The 16912-nt window shown below is 50.3% G+C and overlaps 1 protein-coding gene across 1 annotated transcript in view; it reads right to left on the bottom strand.

Annotated features, from left to right (window-relative positions):
• The window catches only part of RASAL1 (RAS protein activator like 1), a 32351-nt gene that overhangs the window by 6228 nt on the left and 9211 nt on the right, over positions 1–16912 (bottom strand). Inside the window, exons 5-15 of the mRNA XM_018061177.1 lie at positions 12849–12978; positions 10525–10606; positions 10243–10374; positions 7454–7542; positions 6809–6926; positions 6518–6671; positions 6069–6133; positions 5661–5773; positions 3558–3750; positions 1033–1170; positions 157–301 (exon numbers count right to left, since the gene is read on the bottom strand). Of these exons, the coding sequence (XP_017916666.1) occupies positions 157–301; positions 1033–1170; positions 3558–3750; positions 5661–5773; positions 6069–6133; positions 6518–6671; positions 6809–6926; positions 7454–7542; positions 10243–10374; positions 10525–10606; positions 12849–12978 (1359 nt within the window). The remainder of the gene's footprint in view (positions 1–156; positions 302–1032; positions 1171–3557; positions 3751–5660; positions 5774–6068; positions 6134–6517; positions 6672–6808; positions 6927–7453; positions 7543–10242; positions 10375–10524; positions 10607–12848; positions 12979–16912) is intronic.

The following is a 16912-nucleotide window of genomic DNA, read 5'->3' as shown; positions in this document are numbered from 1 at the left end:
GCACAGCATATGCCAGGAAGGGTTTGTTGACTGACTAGCTGACCCACAGGTGTACAGTCTCAGTAAGTGCTGGGGTGGGGGAGGGGTGGTGGACAGGTAGGTCCTAAGGGTTCCGCAGAGTGACAAGTTGGCTGTGGCAGAGCCATGGGAACTCACCCTCCTTCCCATCCATGTCCACCAGCTGGTCCAGGAAGTCTCTCACCCTGGAAATACTCTGCAGCAGGAAGGGGTGTAGGGGGGCCATCCACAGCTCCTTGCCCTGGCCCAGCTGCTGGCCCAGATTTCCAATGCTCTGCACAGCCTGGAGCAAAGGAGCAGGGGGCGCTGCCAGGGCCAAGGTCACTGCAGCAGGAGAGGGCCTCTGTGGACCCAGAACAGCCCCGGAGTCCTGGCTCCCAACTCAGTGTCCAATGAAAGGAGAAAGTGATAGAAGCACCTGCCTGAAAAGATATCTGCCCCTCTCTGTGCGCAGATGTGTATCCCCAGTGCTTTTATTCTGTCCCCCATCTAGAACCCAAATAACCTCATTCAGGACTGCTTGATCTCATCATACATACTTGAGCCCATCAGAACCTCCAAATGTGGCCCCTTTGTGAACGATGGTCTGATTCATACTAAAGTGTAAATGACTGCTAGCCTGCTTCCCACCTTCCCCCAGAAGGGGAGGGGTTTCGTTCCAAAGAGGGAATTGAGAGCAAAATGAAAGCCTTCACACTTAGGATGAAAAGCTGGGACTTCCCCCACATGGTCCAGTGGCTAAGACTCCATGCTTCCAGTGCGGGGGGCCCCAAGTTCAATCCTTAGTCAGGGAACTAGATCCCGCATGCCACAACTAAAGATCCCACATGGCACAACTAAGGCCTGGTACAGTCTAATTAATTTTTAAAAAGCTGGAGGTGCCATGTCAAACAGATTTCTCTGGGTCTCATTTGGGTCTTCCATGGGTCTGGCCTCCCAGTTTGGTCCTCCCATGCTCCTCCGTGGCTAAGAACACCCAGGATATTTTGGGGGGGAGCCCTCCACGGCCTGCACCTTGGCAAGCAGCAGCAGTGAGCGGCTGGTCTGGGGATCTGCATGCTGGTCCCGGAGGTCAAACAACTTCGGGGTGAGGATGGCAGGTGCGAAGAATCGCAGGAAGAGAAAGCCGCTTATGGCCAGGTACTTCACATCCTGCGGAGAGGAGCAGCAGGTGAGAGGGGTCCTCCAAACCCACTTCCCAGTTGGGAAAACTGGGACAGCAAGGACAAGGGATCGGTGGTACAGGGAGAAGGGTACATGGCTCAGGAGGCCATCCTGGTCTGCCAAGGAGGCTTTTCTTCTCTGGGCCTCAGTTTCCCCACCTGGAAAACGGAGTAATAATACCAATTTTGCACCATCAGACTTAGCCAAACGTCCTCAGAGTCTGCTTTGTGCCAAGCACTGTGCAAAGGGCACAGCCCTGTGAAGGAGGCATCGTCATTATTCCCATTTTACAGCTGAGGAAGCAGAAGCTCAGAGATGTCAACTGACTTGCCCCAGGTCACACAGCTGATGAGTAGAGGAAGCAGGATTCACACCCAGATCTGTGATTTCTGATCATGAATAGCAACAGGCCGAATATTTCTCCATGTATTTGCTTATATAATACTCACCCTTGGAGGTTCTGTGTCTCCATCTTACAGAGGAAGCAACTGAGACCCAGAGAGGGAAGGTCACTTGCCCAAGGTCACACAGCAATAAGTGGCAGAGCCAGGATTTGAACCCAGGCAGAACTCGAACTCTGCTCTTCATCACACTGTCCTGCATTCAACACTAGCTGCTGCTGCTGCTGCTGCTAAGTCGCTTCAGTCATGTCCAACTCTGTGCCACCCCATAGACGGCAGCCCACCAGGCTCCTCCGTCCATGGGATTTTCCAGGCAAGAGTACTGGAGTGGGTTGCCGTTGCCTTCGCCTCAACACTAGCTACTGGGTGTTAAAACTAAGCCTGCACAAGCCTGCACAATTCCTCAAGCAATCTCATGGGGTAGTACTACTATCCCCATTTTCCGGATAAAGAAACTGAGGCTTGGTAGCAAACCCATTTCAGCTGGCTCCCTGCACAGCCCCAGTTCCAGCCTCTGCCCTCCACAGATTGTAAAGCGTGATGGCCCTTCATGTGAGACCCTGGCCTGGGCCACCTGCAAATAAGGCTGATTCCCCCAGCTCCAGAGGGAACTTGGGAAGAGGCGTGTCTCTCTCCTGGGCGCTGACCCCCTCCAAACGGCTCCTCACCTACCCATCACACTCACCAAGCTATATTTAGCCCCCGAGAATATGCTGCAGTGTTTATTTAGGGGTTGTATTCACACATAAGACAATACCCTCTCTGGGTATGTGCCAACTTTCCAGGGCACCTCTGCATTGACACTGAGCCTTGCCAGGAGCTGGGTCCCTGGAGCTGCTCAGAGATGGGGGAGGAGGTCCCACAGATCTGGAACCCCAAACTGCCCCTAGGCTGCCCCCCACCCCAGCCTGCCATGTTGCTCAGTAACTTTAGCCTTTGACGTCAGCTCATTAACTTCCTCCTTTCTTGAGAAGGAACCAGGTATCAGAGCGGCAAAGAGAGGGGCTGCTTGGGTTTCTCTGGCCCCCTCCATCTTCATGGGCATGAGGAAGCCTCTGTTCCCTGCGGCCACCGCTCACCATGGGGGCTGAGACCTGGGGGACACTTGGGTGTCACTAATCGGGGCTCCTCCCACAAGGGCCAGGCTGTCTGGGGAGCTGGTATCCCGCCTCCCCTGCCCCCAGCTGCGGATGTGTCCCACTTAGCACCTCCACCAGCAGCCGAGGCAAGAGCCCCACAGGGTGGGGTGTAAATCAGCCTCGTCCCAGTTGGAGGCCCGGGCTCAGGTCTGAGGAAGAGGACGAGGGGAGAAGGGAGAGATTCCCTCTGCGAGTCTGGAGGCTGAATCTTGAGTCCACGACTCTTAGGCAAAGCACCTCATCTCTCTGGGCCTCAGTTTCCTCCTCTGTAAAATGGGATAATACTGGCACCCACCTCACAGGGTGGATGTGAAGACGAGAAGAGATAATAAGCATGTAACACAAAATCTGATCCCTAGACAGGGCAGTACATAGTGTGGTGGTGGTGGTTGGTCACAGTTGTGTCTGACTCTTTGTGACCTCACGGACTATAGCCCAGCAGGTTCCTCTGTCCGTGGGATTCTCCAGGCAAGAATACTGGAGCGGGTTGCTGTGTTCTCCAGGGGATCTTCCCGACCCAGGGATCGAACCCACGTGTCCTGCATCTCCTGCATTGGCAGGCGGATTCTTTATCACTAAGCCCAGGGAAGTCCCAATATATGCAGTGTTAGCTGGTGTTATTATTGTCATCCTCATCATCACCACTATCATCACCCCTGGGCCCCAGATCCTGCCAGAACACTGTCCCCACTTCTGCCAAGACACACAGCACCTCAGGGTGGGTAGCCCAGGTTCTGTCCCGCTCCTCCCCCGCCTCTCCCTGTGGCCCTGGACAAGCCACTGCCCCTCCCCAGCCTCAGTCTCCCCATCTACCCAAGGGGACCGCCTGACCCACCTCATGCTCCACCTGGGGAAAACGCTCCTCCACGCGCTGGCGCAGCTGCTTGAAGGCGAGGCGCATGGCGGGTGGACAGCGCCCCACGGAGCCCACAATGGCATCCACGATAGGCCCCAGGTAGCCGGTCAGCAGCCCCAGGCTGGCCTCCCGCACATGTTCCTCGGAGGGTGCACCCTTGAAGGAGATTCTCCTGGGGAAGCAAGCGGAGGGTTGTGCCTCAGAACCCAACCCCTACTAAGCTCAGAGAGCACCCACCTTCTTGTCCCTTCTCCATGGCCTCCCCTCCTACTGGTCCATTCCCCCTGTGGAGAGTTACCTCCTCAAAGAGGCCGTCTCTCTCCCACTGCTCACCAGCATGGACCCAGGTTCCCTGCATTTTCAGTGCAGACCTGCCAGACACGCACTGCTGCCCCAGGACCTTTGCACTTGCTGTTTCCCCTGCCTGGAACATCTTCCAGCAGACCTGCACACGACTCCCTCCCTCACCTCCTCCAAGCCTTAGATTCCACATCCCCTTCTCTGTGAGGCTGTCCCTGGGACCTCTCTGGCTCTTCCCATGACACTCCCTCACTTTACTTCCCTCCATTTCACTAATCACCTGCAAGAGTCTTTAGTTTATTAATATTACCTGTCTCCCCCAATAAGACAGATTTGTGTCTGTTTGTTCCCTGCTACAAACTCAGCATTCAGCCTAGTGCTTGGCACAAACATGCGTGTGTGTGTGGGGGGGTGTACTCAGTCACTCAACTATGTTCAGCTTTTCGTGACCCCGTGGACTGTAGCCCCCCAGGCTCTTCTGTCCATGGAATTCTCCAGGCAAGAATACTGGAGTGGATAACCATTTCCTTCTCTAGGAGATCTTCCTGACACAGGGATTGAACCCAAGTCTCCAGTATTGCAAGCGTATTCATTACCTTCTGAGCCACCAATGTCACTTTAAGTAGCCTGATTGTTCCCACTTAACAGATGAGGAAACTGAGGCTCAGAGAAGTCCCCTTGCCAATAGGTGGCAGAACATAGATTAGAACTCAGGATAAAAATTCCAGAGTCTGTCTGCACCCTGCCCTGGCCAGTTCCCAGATGCCCCTGCTCCCTGTGGGCACCCACTGAGTCCCACTGTCTTTGCCAGGTATTCTGGGAAAAGCCCTGGCCTTGGGGTTTCACAGATGGACTCTGCCCTTCTACTCAGGGGCTGCGTTCAAATCCCCACTTGGCAACTTCCCAGCTGTACAGCCTTAGGCAGGTGACTTCCCCTCTCTGAGGCTGTTTCCTCGTCTGTAAAAAGGGGTCCTAATGCCTGCTCCCAGGTGGTCAGAAGGGGTGGGTATCACTTGCTTGGGCAAGGCCCAAAGAGAAGGAAAGACCCTTTCCTACATCCACCATGGTCCCCTGTGGACTGCCCAGCAGCCAACTCTGATGGCTTGGTAGGAACAAGCCATCTGTTAAATGGAAACAATCTCATCTGTTAAATGGGAACAATCAGGCTACTTAAAGTGAATTGGTGGCTCAGAAGGTAACGAATACGCTTGCAATGCAGAAGACTTGGGTTCAATCCCTGTGTTCAATTCCCTGAGCTGGAGGGAAAAAAAGTCTTGGAAAGAAAAGAGGAGCCCAGGAGAAATGGAATGACCCCCGCAACCCTGTCATTGCCCTGCCCCCTAACCCACGTCATCAAGCACTGCAGCAGGCCAACCTCTGCCACAGACCCTCCCCCAGGGGCCTCAGCCACCACTGCCGCAATAACAGAAATAACAGTGCTTCTGGAGTACTGGCTAGTGCCGGGCTTCGTGTGGATGACTCAGTTCATTCTCCCGATAGTCCATCCGGTAGATATTCACGAGGCTTGAAATAACCCACCCACCAGTAATGGCAGAGCTGGGGTTTGAACCCAGGGCACTCATATCTCAGAGGCCCGCTTAGAAGCACCGCACCACACGGTCTAAGGGGTTGGCTGCTCTCAGGGGAGGCTGTGAGACTGTAGAACACAGGGCTCCCAAGCAAGAAGGAGGGGTGGGGTGGCAGAAGGCACAGACCCAGCCTGACAGGTCTGGCAGGCAGACGAGGGGGCTGTGGCGGGTTCATCCCTCAGGTCTGGCTCACCGGGTGCGGCCCAGGTCCATCTTGCAGGGATCCAGCTCCATGTACTTCCTCTCCTCGAAGACGCGGTTGATCACCGGCCTTAGGACCTCATGCAGGTAGGGCATGCCCACGAGCTGGGGGCAGGGGGCACCACACGGGGCGGGGCTGAGGGTGAGGCCGGGGTGCGCCCATGAGCTGGGGGCAGGGGGGACCATGCAGGGAGAGGTTCAGAGAGAGGTGGAAGCCTGCCTCTGGGCTGGGGTGGGGTGCAATTCAGGGTGAGGCCAGCCACCAGCCCCCCAGCTCGGCTGCCCAGGGCCATCTGAGGCCAGCCAAGCTCTGGGCTCCAAGTAAGCACTGGGAAGGGAGTCCCCGTGGAGAAGCAGCTGCCGGACTGCCCACCAACCCCCCAGGCCTTCACCTACTCACCTTCATAAACTGCTCCATTGACTTGGACGCCAGGGAGTTAGAACGGAAGAGGGTGTTGGGGTCAGCTGAGAGGACAGAGGGAAGCGTTTGCTTGGATGTAGGGGGCTGGATCCATCTCACCCCACCCACCCAAGGTGGGGGTGGGGGCAGTGGTCATGATCTTTTCAGCCTCAGGAATCGAGATCAGCCACATCAACTCCTTTCATGGTACAAAGGCCCAGAATGGTTAAGTGAGCTGCCTAAGGTCACACAGCACATGAGTAGTAAAACCAGGTCCTGAACCCAAGACCATGCTCCCAGCTGGCTGGGGGTTCCTAGGCCCTGTTGCCCCAACACACAAAGACACAGCAGCCTGTCTTCTACCTGAGCTCCCCAAATCTCTCTCTGAGACCTTCTGCAGACCCATCCTTGGGGAGTGATGCCTGGGGGTAGTCACGCAGGCAACTCACTGGTCCGTGCCAACTCGCGCCGGGTGAGATAGTCCAGAAAGGGCCCAGTCAGACCCTGGCCCAGAAAGAGCTTCACCAACTTGGTGGCCAGCTCCTGGCGGCAGTCCCCCGAGGTCAACTCCTCCAGGACAGCCAAGGGGCTGGCGGCATCTTCCTGCACAAGGACAGGAGGCAGGAGAGGTGGCCTGGGGCCCTGGGACCTCAAAGCAGAAGAGCTCAGCTAGACATCCCTAAAGCAGGGGGTGGCCATGATCCAGATCCCCCCACACACACCCCCAGTGACGCACCCACCTCTGCTGGCCCCAGCACCGACTCCATGAGCAGCTCCCTGAGCGGCTGGTAGTACTGTGAGGGCAGGACAGAGTCCTCGGTCAGGCGCACCTTCAGCCTCAGAGCACCCAAGCTCCCGCTGGCCGGGGCCAGAACACAGGAAAAGGAGCGTAAGTATGTATGGGCAGGGGCGGGGAGCAAGAGGCAGGTGTGAGCGCCGGTGAAGAGCACGGATAATTGTCAGATAAGACAGGTATGGGCAGGTGTGAACAGGCGTGGGCACCATAAACAGGGGTGAACAGGAATGGATACAGGCAGGCAGTGTAAACAGATCTGGCCAGTGTAGAAAGACGAGGCCAGTGTAAACGCATGTATACAGGAACGGATGGTGTGAACAGGTGTGTGGACGGGTGTGGAGGGACCAGAATTTCTGCACACACATCAGATTGAACTGATGTGTTTGCAGGTGGATGGGAATAAGGTGAACTCATTTGGACGCATGTAAACGCATGTGGTGAGACATTCAGCAAGCATCTGTTAAATGAATGAAGGGACCTGGTGACAGCGTGTGGGCTGACGTGGGCACCCATAAGGACTGGCCTGCGAGCAGAAGACGGAACCCAACATGGTTCCAGCCCGGCCTCCTCCCACTGTACCCACATTTACCCAGAATCCTCCTCTGCTCTGGGAAAGGGCAGGAGGCGGAACCAGCCATTGGGCGGGTTGTGTTGCAGGACCTGTGGGGGGAACTCCACCTGTGGGGCGACACACAGACCCTCAGCAGAGCTCTGCCCTGATGGGCCCCGGAAGAAGAGTTAGACTGCCCACCCAAGGAGGGGTGGCAAAGCCCACCCAGGGTCAGCTCCTCCTCCTCCTCCACCGTGTTCTATCAACACAACGATGGCAACACTCTGTCCCCCAGTTCCCAATTATTAGCTCCTGCCAGGGTACCAAAGGCCTCCAGAGAGCACTTAATATACGATTGAGGAAACTGAGGCTCGGAGAGGTGGAGTAACTTGCCCAAGGTCACACAGTGGCTAGACACAGCATGTCTGGAGTGAATGTATTTTCAGCTCCATTGAGGGGCAAAACTTGCATCTATCAAAAGGCTTAAAGATAGTCCAGAAGGTCAAGTCCCACCCTCCCCCTCTCTTTTTAAATAACAACTTTATGCAGATATAATTTATTTTCCATATAATTCACCAATTTAAAGTAATTCAGTGGTTTTTAGTATACTTACAGGTTGTGCAACTACCACCACTAATTTCAGACCATTTTCTATCAGCTCCTCTGGCCAAAGGAAGCCTATATCCATTAGCAAACACTCCCCATTCTCCAGTCCCTGGCAACCACTAATTTTTCTGTCTTTATAGATTCTCTTGTATTTAACTTATATGCAGAGTACATCATGAGAAATGCTGGGCTGGAAGAAGCATAAGCTGGAATCAAGATTGCTGGGAGAAATATCAATAACCTCAGATATGCAGATGACACCATCCTTATGGCAGAAAGTGAAGAGGAACTAAAAAGCCTCTTGATGAAAGTGAAAGAGGAGAGTGAAAAAGTTGGCTTAAAGCTCAACATTCAGAAAACGAAGATCATGGCATCCGGTCCCATCACTTCATGGCAAATAGATGGGGGAACAGTGGAAACAGTGACTGACTTTATTTTTGGAGGCTCCAAAATCACTGCAGATGGTGACTGCAGCCATGAAATTAAAAGGCACTTACTCCTTGGAAGGAAAGTTATGACCAACCTAGACAGCATATTCAAAAGCAGAGACATTACTTTGTCAACAAAGGTCTGTCAAGTCAAGGCTATGGTTTTTCCAGTAGTCATGTATGGATGTGAGAGTTGAACTATAAAGAAAGCTGAGCACTGAAGAATTGATGCTTTTGAACTATGGTGTGGGAGAAGACTCTTGAGAGTCCCTTGGACTGCAAGGAGATCCAACCAGTCAGTCCATCCTAAAGGAGATCAGTCCTGAGTGTTCATTGGAAGGACTAATGTTGAAGTTGAAACTCCAGTCCTTTGGCCACCTGATGGGAAGAGCTGACTCATTTGAAAAGACCCTGATGCTGGGAAAGATTGAAGGCAGGAGGAGAAGGGGACGACAGAGGATGAGATGGTTGGATGGCATCACTGATTCAATGGACATGAGTTTGAGTGAACTCCGGGAGTTGGTGATGGACAGGGAGACCTGGCGTGCTGCAGTCCACGGGGTCACAAAGAGTCAGACACGACTGAGCAGCTGAACTGAACTGAACTGATAGATGAAATTTTGTAATATGTGGGGAGTTTGGGACAGGCTTCTTTCACTTAGCATTGTGTTTTCAAAATTCATCCATATTGTTGGATGAATGTGTCAGGATGAATGTCACAGGATCCATGTGTCAGGATGTCATCGCTTTTTATGGCCACATATTCCGCTGAGTAAATATACTATATTTTGTTTCTTCATTCATCTATTGATAGACATTTGAGCTGTTTCTACTTTTGGCTATTTATGAATGATGCTGCTATTTACATTAACGTACAATGTTGTGTGTGGATATGTGTTTCCCTTTCTCTTTGGTACATACCCAGGAATGCAATTGCTGGGTCACGTGGTAACTCTAACTACTGAGGAAGTGCCAGACTTTTCCAAAGCAGCGGCACCATTTTACACACCTTGATGACTTTGGTGAAGCATGTGGTCATTTCAAGGGAGATCCATGACCAAGTCTCCCTCTTATTTACTCTAATCTTGCCTCCTTTTAAAAACTGGCAGTTTCAGGATTTCCCTGGTGGCTTAGTGGTTAGGACTCGGCTTTCACTGCCGTGGCCCAGGTTTAATCCCTGGTCATGCGACCCAGACAGAAAAAAAAACCAAAAAAAACTGTCAAAATAAAAATGCTGAGTATACATCCACTCACTACTCCTGAGAGGCAAGAAAAATCATACCCACTTTACAGATGGGGAGACTGAAGTTCCAAGAGAAAGACCTTGAGTCCAGTGCATCCAGGAGTAAGAGTTAGATTCTGGATTCAGAGAGACATGAACTCAAATACTGACTCTGCCATTTCTTAATCATATGACCTTGGGAAAGCCACTTCACCTCTCTGAACCTTAGTCTTCCCATCTGTAAGACAGAGACAGCAATGGTCCCAGCCTCTTAACAGTGGCCATCAGGGTTATATAAACGAAGCGATGCTGGAGAAGCACTTAGCACAGTGAAGCACACAGTCAACCTGCGTCCTCTCACCCCAGAATAAGAATCTGGGCCCACCCTATGACCTTAGGTAGGTTCCTGCACCAATGGGATCATGGACTCTGTTACCCAGGCCTGGCCAAGGTACCTGATAAGGCAAACGTCACATCTACCCTTCCAAGTGAGCCCCAGGATGCCCAGCCCTTCTCCCCAGTCCCTCCTGGAGGCAGTGGTGAGCCATGGAGGGTATCTGGGGGGTGCTCACCATTCCCAAGAAGTCATTCTTGCCAACCATGTCCCAGTCCCAGAGTTCCACTCGCAGAGGGGATGGGGAACCTGGCATCTCCCGCAGCTCCAGCACCTCATCCCAGTATGGGAAGCGAGTCTTCTTGATGGTCTGGGAGGGGAGGGAGTGAGAGACAGAGAGAGCTAATGGGACCATTCTTGTCTCCATTTTACAGATGGGAAGGCTGAGGTTCAGAGTGGTTAAGTGGCTTTCCCAAAGTCATTTAATGCCCCAGTCTCCCAGCTCTGCTCCACCACTTACCGAAGTCTCCAAGCTCTGGCTGCCCCAAAACACACGTGCAAATGGGTCAGATGTGCCAGAGATGTCTCGGGGGGCCAGGTCCCTGGGGACAGATGAGGTAAGGAATGGGGTGGGGGAGTCACAGGACCCTTAAGGACCAAGACCCAAGCCTTGGGGAAGGGGTTCAGGGTAGACAATTCAAATGCTGCTGATTTCCAAGACAACACAATAGTACATTGTAGGGATCTAGCAAAGAGCATCCCTCACCAGGCCTGTCCAAACCTGGTATCTTCCTTTTGATTAACGCTACCCTACGAGGACACATTACTATGCCCACGTTTTCTAGGTAAGGAAACTGAAGCGCAGAAAGGTCAAGCTGAACATCACAAAGCAGCAGGTGAAGGTGCAGTGAGGAAGGGAAAGGGAGCCTCTGTTTCCCTGGAGCCCATGGATGGGAGACCAGATGCCAGATGCCAGGGTTCATAGCCTGGATTCTCCCATTCACTGGCTGAGTGACACTTGGAGAAGTCACTTGCCCTCCCTGAGCCTCAATTTCCTCATCTGGAAAATCAGAGAAATAACAGACTGACCTCACAGGGCTAAGGGATGAGATGACATGTGAAGAGTGCTCAGCTCACTCATTCACTCAACAAACACTCCTAACCACACTAGGACCAAGAAAAGGCCTGAGGAAGGGACCCCCTGCCTCTGGTTGCCATGACAACCCAAGTCTCAGCCTCTCCCACCCCTCCTTCTCAAGGTCCCCCAAATACAGGGACCCTCTCCCCCACACACCCAGGGGCTGCTTGTTTCCTCCTGCTGTTTCTCTCCCACCCTGCTTGGCATCCAAAGCCTTCTTTGGTTTCCTAGGAGCCAGCCTAGTTGCTAAGCGACAGCGATCGGTCCCTCTCCTACTTGCAAGGATCCTTTGTAGCTGGGGAGGAGGCCATGGGCACAGAGTAAGTGAGGAGTCCCTACCCCAAAAAAAGTCCCTTTGCCTGTCCTATGCCTGCCTGCTACTCCATTCAGTCTCCAGGGAGCTCCAGCTGGGGATAGAAATCTGGAAGCAGTGGGAGAGGCACAGAGAGGGCAAGAAAGGGCTTTAAGGTCACAGAGCAAACTAGAAATGGAAGAAATAGAGACCTAGTTCAACGTGGGTGAGGACTGACCTAAAAGTAAGAATAAAGGGAGTAAGGTGTGGGGAAAAACATGAGCAAAAAACAAAATAAGACATGGGAGGGTGAAAGGAGTGGAAATAGTCAAAGAAATAGAGTGATGGCGCAGCTGAGAACGAGAGGAGTGATAGACAAGAGGGAAGATGGGTATCCCAGGAGTTGCATCCATCTTTTTTCTGATGTTTCCTTGGGACAGGACCCGCCTGTCCCTTTCTCCCAGCCCACATGCCTTGAGTGGGTTGATTCCTCCCTCTCTGCCAGGAAGGGGCTGACCAATCAGGGTCAGTGTAATTGGTTCAACGATAGGCAGGTACTCCAAACTGGGTCAATAAGAGTTAGTCCCAGGATATTGGTTGGAAATGGTGGAAGATAGTTTTTTCATTGGAGCTGCCAAATTGGTAGGAGGCCAGTCTGGAGCTGTTAGGGTCAGCTTTGCCCCTACCTGGGGAGAAAGCGCTGCTACTGCTGCTAAGTCACTTCAGTCGTGTCCGACTCTGTGCGACCCCATAGACAGGAGCCCACTGTCCCTGGGATTCTCCAGGCAAGAATACTGAGTGGGTTGCCATTTCCTTCTCCAGTGCATGAAAGTGAAAAGCGAAAGTGAAGTTGCTCAGTCATGCCTGACTCTTCGCAACCCCATGGACTGCAGCCTACCAGGCTCCTCCATCCATGGGATTTTCCAGGCAAGAGTACTGGAGTGGGGTGCCATTGCCTTCTCCGAGAAACTGTCTGAGAATAAAGTTAATACAAAAGACACCCAAGGAATCTATGTCTACAGATTCCTGATGTCTCTGTTGGAGCACCTGGATCCAGCCATGCCTAAAGCTGCATGTCATTCATACGAGCCAATCTGCTTAAGCCAGTATAAACTGGGTGTCTATCACTTATGATTTGATTAATACATCTCCACACCCATCTGCCTGGTCATTCTGAGTGTCTGGCCTTTGGTTGCTGGTCACTGGGGACCCAACAAAGATTTTGCTCATGCTTTAACCCAAGAAACTTGCAACCTGGTGAGCTTGGACTGTTTGCCTTATAAAGAATGTCGGTTTTGAGCCCAGAAGTATCTCAGGAGTGAGGTGGTCTCAAGGCAGCTGGGAGGAGTCCAGTGGATTCCTGCTCATTCTCAGAGCACCCCCCACTCCACCCTCACCCCCATCATGACCATACCTAGCCTGGAGCACGTGACAGTGAAGACAACGGCCCCGCACGTCCTCCAGCGTCTGCACGGCCAGGCAGACCTCACCCTGCACCTCCGCGTCTGGGTCCACACGGCTCAGGTTGATCCAGCTGTCGATTCCTGGAGGGCACAGGCACCAGCATTCATTAAGCACCTACCACCGTCTAGGCATTGCGTTATCGTTAAAAATTCAGTTAACGTTTAAAAGATACCGAGTCACGGACTTCTCATTAGCCTTCTGCTATAGGTACTGTAATTATCCCCACTTCCAGATGAGGAAAAAGAGGCACAGCAAGCAGGGAGCTAGTAAACTGCAGAGCTAGGATTCAAATACAGGCAGCAGTGCCCCTAACCATGTACAATCACACTCTTCATCCTAGTATATAAAGCCCTCCGTCATTTACTCTCCCCTCAAGCAAAAAAAAAAAAAAAACACTTGGGCCTTCCTATCTCTGAGCCTTCTTATAGGCTCTCGACCTAAATCAATCAAGTCAGTCTTGGTCTTCTCAATCTTAACCTCTCCTTCTTTCTCTCTCTTTCCGTCTCTCATTTCTCTTAACACATTAAAGATACTGTTCCAGGGACTTCCCTGGCAGTCCAGTGGTTAAGATTCTGCACTCCCAATGCAGGGTGGGGGTATGGGTTCAATCCCTGGTCAGGGAACTAAGATCCCACATGGCAAGTCGCATGGCCAAAAAAATTTTTTTAATTAAAACTAACTAAATTAAATTTTTTAAAGATACTGTTCCACTGACTTCCACCTTCAGTTGTAGTTACTGGGAAGTCATTTCAGCCTAATAATTGATCTTGCATGAATGGTCTATCTTTTCCAAGTTTAAGACTAAATCTTTGATGTTTTTTGCAGTCTCCCCACAGTATATCTGGTAAAGATTAAATAAAAAAAAACCCTGCTTAGTATAGAGACTTTCTCCGGAGAAGGCAATGGCACCCCACTCCAGTACTCTTGCCTGGAAAATCCATGGACGGAGGAGCCTGGTAGGCTGCAGTCCATGGGGTCGCTAAGAGTCGGACACGACTGAGCGACTTCACTTTCACTTTTTACTTTCATGCATTGGAGAAGGAAATGGCAACCCACTCCAGTGTTCTTGCCTGGAGAATCCCAGGGGCAGGGAAGCCTAGTGGGCTGCCGTCTATGGGGTCGCACAGAGTCAGACACGACTGAAGCGACTTAGCAGCAGCAGCAGAGACTTTCTCAGTTATTTCCCATGTCTTGAACTTCTCTTATAAGCTTTTCATTTCTCTGAGCTGAAGTTTAAATAATTTCTTTAGATCTCTCTCCCAGTTCACTAATTCTGACTTCAGCTCTGAAAGAATGATGTGCCACTCATCCACTTGGTTTTTAAGGTCAACAATTGTACCTTTTATCTCTAAGCATCTGATTTGGTTTTCTTCCAAGTCAGTCTATTTTTTTTTAATGCATTGCTTTAATTTATCATGGTTATTCCTGGCACTTTCAGGTGATTAAATTTTATTTATTGAATTTTTAAAATTCTTATATATCATAAATACAAAGTCTAAAGTCTTTACAGGTCTAAATCTGATGGTCATCATTTCTGCTGACTCTTGCTCTTGGTGGCTCACTTCCTTGTGTGTGTGTGATGATCTTTGATTGTGAAGTCATGCTTGTTTGAGCTCACTCTGTGGGAAATTTAATATGAGGATGCTTATCCCTGGAGAGGAGTAGCAGTTGCTTAGGACCTTTGAAGGGGAATTCTCAGGTTCAGTAAAAGCCACTGTCCCCCTGGCCTAAGATTTAGTCTGTTGACTGTGAATCTGATATTGACGTTAACTTTCAGGGAAATCCTTCCTTACTCCCTTGCCTCTTGCTCACCACTCCATATTAGGTTTTAGCTCATGATTCACCGGGAGCAGAAGGAGGAATAGAAGAGCTCATGGAATGCTGCTCCAGTAGTCTTGCCTAGAGAATCCCATGGACAGAGGAGCCCGGCGGGCTACCGTCCATGGGGTCGCAAAGAGTCAGACACGACTGAAGAGACTTAGCACACATGCTTGCATGCAAATGGAGGAATACTGAATCCTCTTCACATCCTTCCAACAAGGTGTTAGGAACTGCATCTAATTTAGGATCTCACTGTTACGTGGCCAGAGAGCCATTCTGTGGATCTGGTCCCCCATGCTGCCGGAAGTATAAGTTCTACTTTGCCTCTCTATCTCTTTCATCATTCCCAAGTCCAGGATGCCATCAGCTTTTTCTAACTTGATTAGGTATCTGTTGCAATAATCAAGTTGGAAAAGTGAAGTTCCATCTCACCTCACTTCACTTGGTATTGTGTGGACTAAATGTAAAGTGCTTAGCACTGTGCCTGGCACATAATAAGCCTTCCCTAAATACGAGTGATGATTATAATGACTGGCACATAGTGTGCTGTCAACTAATGCTCACTGATGCAAAAATATATTATTATATTATTCAATAAATGGTGTCAAGATAACAAAGAATCATCTAGACCAAAGCAGTAAAGTTCAGTCTCTATTGGATACTTTGTATCTGGGTAAGTTCCAAATAGATCAAAGACTTGACTATTTAAAAAAAAAATGGGAACAAATTGTTTTTAGAAAGAATCATATAAAGCAATCTGTCCTAATATCAGGACTGAGAAGGACTTTCTAGGCATTACATAAAATCATGTGCACCCCCCACCACACACACAAATTTTGATTACAGAAGAAGAAGCAAATTTTCTACTGGAAAAAATGATAAGCAAAGTCAAAATATAAGCCACAAGGAGAAAAAAAATTTGCAGCTAATGTGACAAAGTTTATTTTCCTCATATATAAAGATCTCCCACAAAAAAAGGAAGAAAAGGCAAACAACCCAGTGGGTGAAAAATACACATATAATATGAATGGACAATAGACAGAAAAAAGAGGAAATAAAGAGACTCTTGAGTATATAAAAAGGTCTTCAAACTTACTTATACAGAAATGCAAAACAGCCCACACAACGAGCCAATTTTTTAACCTATCAGTTTTAAGATCCAAAAGTCTGGCATTTGTTGACAAGGTTAAAGGGTAGATTAAACCGTTAGCTGTTAAGTAACTGGAGAGCAACTTAACAATAACTATAATCACTATCAAACGTGCTAATGTGGATACTCTTTGATCCAGCAAATCTACCTCTAGGAATTCATTATGCTGATTGATATAACTGGCATATATGGGGACTTCCCTGGAGATTCAGTGGTTAAGACTCCTTGCTTCCAATGCAGGGAGCATGGGTTCGATCCTTGGCTGGAGAGCTAAGATCCCACATATTGCACTGCACAGTCAAATTTTTTTTAATTAATATAAACGTGCATGATGTGTGCAACCACGTTTGTACAAGGCTATTCATTGCAGCATTGTTTGAACTAGGAAAACACTGTCAGTAACCCAAGTGCACATCAAGAAGGCACTTAGCCAAATAAATGATGGTACATCCACAAAGCGGAGTGCCATGAAGTCATACTAAGAGCAAAGAATGCAGAGAAAGATCTCCAAGATACACGGCGAAGTGAAAAGACAGGATATAGAACAGTGTGCTTAATGGAGTCCTATTACTATAAAAAATAAAAAACTGAAGCAGCTCAGTCATGTCTGACTCTTTGCGACTCCATGGACTATAGCCCACCAGGCCCCACCATCCACAGATTTTCCAGGCAAGGATACTGGAGTGGGTTGCCATTTCCTTCTCCAGGAGATCTTCTCGTCCCAGGGATTGAACCCGGGTCTCCCGCATTGTAGGCAGACACTTTACCATCTCAGCCACCAGGGAAGCCCTGTTTCTATAAGCAGAGAACAAAACCCATATCGTAGAAAGAGCACAGACCTTGGAACTAGACAACTTGGTTCAAATCCCAGCTGTCCCACTTAATCACTTTGTGATCTTGGGCACGTTGTTTAACCCCCTGTGCCTCAGTTTGTTCACCGATAGAGTGGGCACAGGGCTTCCCAGGTGGCACTGGTGGTAAAGAACCTGTCTGCCTATGCAGGAGACATGAGACATGGGTTCGAACCCTGGGTCGGGAAGATC

The sequence above is a fragment of the Capra hircus genome, chromosome 17 (genome assembly GCF_001704415.2).
Source record: "Capra hircus breed San Clemente chromosome 17, ASM170441v1, whole genome shotgun sequence".
Taxonomy (NCBI): Eukaryota; Metazoa; Chordata; class Mammalia; order Artiodactyla; family Bovidae; genus Capra; species Capra hircus.
The sequence above is the reverse complement of the archived record's forward strand: the minus strand, read 5'-3'. Positions and strand labels throughout refer to the sequence as shown.